The 4754-nt window shown below is 45.5% G+C and overlaps 1 protein-coding gene across 1 annotated transcript in view; it reads left to right on the forward strand.

Moving 5' to 3' along the window:
• ddx1 (DEAD (Asp-Glu-Ala-Asp) box helicase 1) overlaps positions 1–3425 on the forward strand; it is an 8949-nt gene extending 5524 nt beyond the window's left edge. Inside the window, 4 exon segments of the mRNA XM_024144805.2 lie at positions 320–362; positions 907–1003; positions 1879–2016; positions 2914–3425. Of these exon segments, the coding sequence (XP_024000573.1) occupies positions 320–362; positions 907–1003; positions 1879–2016; positions 2914–3044 (409 nt within the window). The 3' untranslated portion in view covers positions 3045–3425.
• Positions 3426–4754: the final 1329 nt, after the last annotated feature.

Genomic DNA, 4754 nt, shown 5'->3' on the forward strand with positions numbered 1-4754 from the left:
GACACCTAGGATGAGTCAGTAAAATATCTAGTCTGTGGAGAGAGAGACACGAGAGAGGTCAGTAATATCTTGGAATAGTCCTGGTGGAGAGAGCAGAGACATGAGAAGTAAGTAGCAGTCACATTACCAGAGAGGTCAGTAATATCTCGTTATTGCCATATAAGACAGAGAGAACTAGACTAGTGGATGTATCAGTGGGCCTGTTTTCCAAGTCGCGTATCAGAGAATCTGTATTGACGATGCTTTTAGTCCTGAATTAGGTTTCATCTGTCTGGGAAAACCACATCTACAAAAACTCAATTCTGTCTTCTTCTTTTAGGATGGGATTGGCCATCTCTCTCGTTGCCATGGAGAAGGAGAAGGTAAGGCCATAGGTCAGAATATTCGTTGTGTTCTGTCTGTGGTGTGGTATCATATGTCATTGTGTCTGTAGGTGTGGTATCATATTCATTGTGTCTGTAGGTGTGGTATCATATGTCTGTAGGTGTGGTATCATATGTCTGTAGGTGTGGTATCAATATGTCATTGTGTCTGTAGGGTGTGGTATCATACGTCATTGTGTCTGTAGGTGTGGTTCATACGTCTTGTGTCTGTAGGTGTGTATCATATGTATTGTGTCTGTAGGTGTGGTATCATATGTCATTGTGTCCTGTAGGTGTGGTATCATACGTCATTGTGTCTGTAGGTGTGGTATCATATGTCTGTAGGTGTGGTATCATATGTCTGTAGGTGTGGTATCATACGTCATTGTGTCTGTAGGTGTGGTATCATCGTCATTGTGTCTGTAGTGTGGTATATATGTCATTGTGTCTGTAGGTGTGGTATCATATGTCATTGTGTCTGTAGGTGTGGTATCATATGGCATTGTGTCTGTAGGTGTGGTATCATACGTCATTGTGTCTGTAGGTGTGGTATCATACGTGTGCCAACCGGGGCAGAGGGTGTCACAACACCAGGCTGAAGGACGATGGAGGATGTACCATCTGGGACAATGAGAAGGGAGGTGAGGACACCACTCTACCAAGACTACTCTTCCTCTGCTAGTCACAACGCTCCCCTGATCTTGTCCTATTCACTCGGTCCCCCCTCCTCTCTCTTTCTCTCTCTCTCCTCTCATCTCTTCTCTCTCTCTCGTCTCTCTCGCTCTCTCTCGCTCTCTTCGCTCTCTCTCGCTCATCTCTCGCTCTCTCCGCTCTCTCTCTGCTCTCTCTCGCTGCTCTCTCCTCTCGCTTCTCTCTCGCTCTCTCTCGTCTCTCTCTGTCTCTCTCTCTCTCTGTCCTCTCTCTCTGCTCTGTCTCGTTGTCCTCTCTCTGTCTCTCTCTCGGTCTGTCTCTCGTCTCTCTCTGTCTCTTCTGTCTCTCTCTGTCTCTCTCGTCTGTCTCTGTCTCTCTCTGTCTTCTCTGTCTCTTCGTCTCTCTCTGTCTCTCTCGTCTCTTGTCTCTCTCTTCCGGTCTCTCTCTGTCTCCTCTCTGTTCTCTGTCTCTGTGTCTCTGTCGTCTCTCTCTCTCTCTCTCTCATCTCTCTTGTTCTCTCTCTCTTCTGTCCTCTCTGTCTTCTCTCTCCTCTCTCTCTCTGTCTCATCTCCTCTCTCTCTCATGCAATCACTCACTCCAACCCTCACTCACTCTCTCTGGTCTCCCTCGTCCAACTCACGCTCTCTCCACGCTTTCTGCCCTCCTGATCGCTTACTAGAATTCTCTTCTCTCTCCTGTCTCCTCGTCGACGTCGCTCACTCTCTCTCTCTGTCTCTCTCATTCTCATCTCTCTCTACTCTCTTCCCTCTCTCTCATCCTTTCACTCTACTCTCTCTGTCTCTCGGTCTGTCTGTCTGTCTGTCTGTTCTTGTCTGTCTGTCCTCTCATCCTTTCTCTTCATGAGTCTCTCCGTTCCTCAGCTGCTGATCCGACGTGGAAGAGCATTTAAAGTGTACCATCACCCAGTGTGAACCGGACATCAAAGGTTCCGGTGGACGACTTTGACGGAAGGTGACCTACGGCAAGCGCAGAGCAGCAGCAGGTGGTTACTGTTGTTGTTGTGTGTATCTGTGCAGTCGGTTCATGTGTTTTAAGGGATTGTGACTGCCGTTATTTACACTAAAGCTGACAGATAGTGAAGTGTGATTCATCACTCCAGAGAAGCGTGTTTCCACTGCTCCAGAGTCCAATGGCGAGCTTTTACACCTCCAGCCGACGCTTGCATTGCGCATGGTGATCTTAGGCTTGTGTGGCGCGCTCGCTCATGGAAACCCAATTTCATGAAGCCCTGACTAACAGCTCTCATGCTGATGTTTCCAGAAGGCAGTTTGGAACTCGGTAGTGAGTGTTGTGACCGAGGACAGATGATGTTTAAGCGCTAAGTGTTTCAGCACTCGGTAGTTCTGGGGCATCTCTAGAAGGACAGAAATTTAACCAACTTGTTGGAAAGGTGGCATCCTATGACGCACTTCAGCACTCTGTGGTCCCGTTCTGTGAGCTTGTGTGGCCTACCACTTCACGGCTGAGCCGTTGTTGCTCCTAGACATTTCCACTTCACAATAACAGCACCTACAGTTGACCGGGGCAGCTCTAGCAGGACAGATATTTGACGAACTGACTTGTTGGAAAGGGGACATCCTATGACGGTGCCACGTTGAAAGTCACTGAGCTCTTCAGTACGGGCCATTCTACTGCCAATGTTTGTCTATGGAGATTGCATGGCTGTGTGCTCGATTTAGCAATGGGTGTTGGTGAAATAGCCACGTCCACTAATATGAAGAGATGTCCACATACTTTTGTGTATATGTAATTTAAAGCTTGGTTAATTTCTCTGTCTCTCTCTGTGTCTCTCTCTCTCTGTGTCTCTCTCTCTCTGTGTCTCTCTCTCTGTGTCTCTCTCTCTGTCTCTCTCTCTCTGTCTCCGTCTCTCTCCATCCAGGTGGTAACTATAGTGGTCATGTGGCTGCGTTGGCTCCTACAGTTCAGGAGCTGGCCAATCTGGAGAGAGAAGCTCAGACTTCCTTCCTTCATCTGGGGTACCTGCCCAACCAGCTGTTCAAAGCCTTCTGAGCACACACCTGCCGGTCTAGATACGCAGTTACACCTGGGCTTACATCAACCCACTTCAGTCCTGCTTCCTGTCCACACACACACACACACACAGTGTACCTACCCAACATGCAGTGTACCTACAGACCGCTGTAGTTTTGATTTCGTACCTGGAGAACGAGCAGCATAGTTAAACACGTCTCTGGTTGGATATGAAGTGGTCCGGAGTCCGGAGATAAACTTAGTGACTAGAGTCACAAATAAATGAAATTAGTGAAACATAAACACATAAATGAGTTATTATTTCCCTTCTAAAGGATTAATTTAATAAAATTACTCTAAAATGATTTGAGTTTGAGCTGTTGAAATATTACTTCTGCCAAAATAAAGTGTAAAATTAAACAGTTTCAATGTCGTTTTTGGTTTCATTCCACCAATTCACCTCAACATGTTCAATAAAGCTGAGAAACACAACGTCTGTAGGTTTGACAACTTCATTTTACCTAGAAGATGTACCTAGTAATACCAGGAACTACTGTCTACAGTACCTACTAATACCAGGAACTACTGTCTACAGTACCTACTAATACCAGGAACTACTGGCTACAATACCTGTTTCCATTGATCATCCTTGAGATGTTTCTACAACTTGATTGGAGTCCACCTGTGATAAATTCAATTGATTGGACATGATTTAGAAAGGCAAAAATCAAATCAAATGTATTTATAAAGCCCTTCGTACATATCTCAAAGAAGCCTAAAACCTCAAACAGCAGCAATGCAGGTCAACTCGTGGATTTAATCCAGCAACCATTTGGTTACTGGCCCAACACTCCTACCCTCCAGGTTATCTGCAGCCCTTGAATGCCAAGCGGTACACCTACGGTGAAGCATGATGGTGGCAGCATCATGAGGTGGGGCTGTTTTTCAGCAGCAGGGACTGGGAGACTAGTCAGGATCGAGACAAAGATGAACGGAGAAAAGTTCAGAGAGATCCATGATGAAAACTTGCTCCAAAGCTCTCAGGACATCAGACTGAGGAGAAGGTTCACCTTCCAACAGGACAACGACCCTAAGCACACTGCCAAGACAAATCAGGAATGGCTTCAGGACAAGTCTCAATGTCCTTGAGTGGCCCAGCCAGAGCCCGGACTTGAACCTGATCAAATATCTCTGGAGAGACCTGAAAATAGTTGTGCAGCAACTCTCCCCAGTTAAAAAATGTTTGTATACATTTGTCAACATTTCTAAAAACCTGTTTTTGCTTTGGCATTATGGGATATTGTGTGTAGATTGATTGAGGGGATACAAATCTATTTAATCCATTTTATAATAAAGCTGTAACGTAACAAAATGTGGAAAAAGTCGAGGGGTCTGAATACTTTCCGAATGCACTGTATAATACCAGGAATAAATCCATCCAATTCCACTAGAGGGCGCCCTTTAATCACCTCAGAACAATTGACAGAATGATACACATTATTTTATATTCAACCACTTTATGATGTACTGAATGCAGTGGTTGAAGTTTCTCTGCGACGGATTCTGGAGAGAGGTTGTCTTTGAGATCTGGTTTGGAGATAACATATATTCGCAAATAATAATGTACTCAAATATTATTTTCTCTGTTATATGCTGTGTGCCCTGCCATGCATGATTGTGGCTGACACTGCAATGTTCAGATGAAGGGAATGAAATCGTCTACCCAGCGTCTCCCAGCGGCTAGCAGCA

The sequence above is a fragment of the Salvelinus sp. IW2-2015 genome, unplaced genomic scaffold, assembly GCF_002910315.2.
Source record: "Salvelinus sp. IW2-2015 unplaced genomic scaffold, ASM291031v2 Un_scaffold5984, whole genome shotgun sequence".
NCBI classification, from domain to species: Eukaryota; Metazoa; Chordata; class Actinopteri; order Salmoniformes; family Salmonidae; genus Salvelinus; species Salvelinus sp. IW2-2015.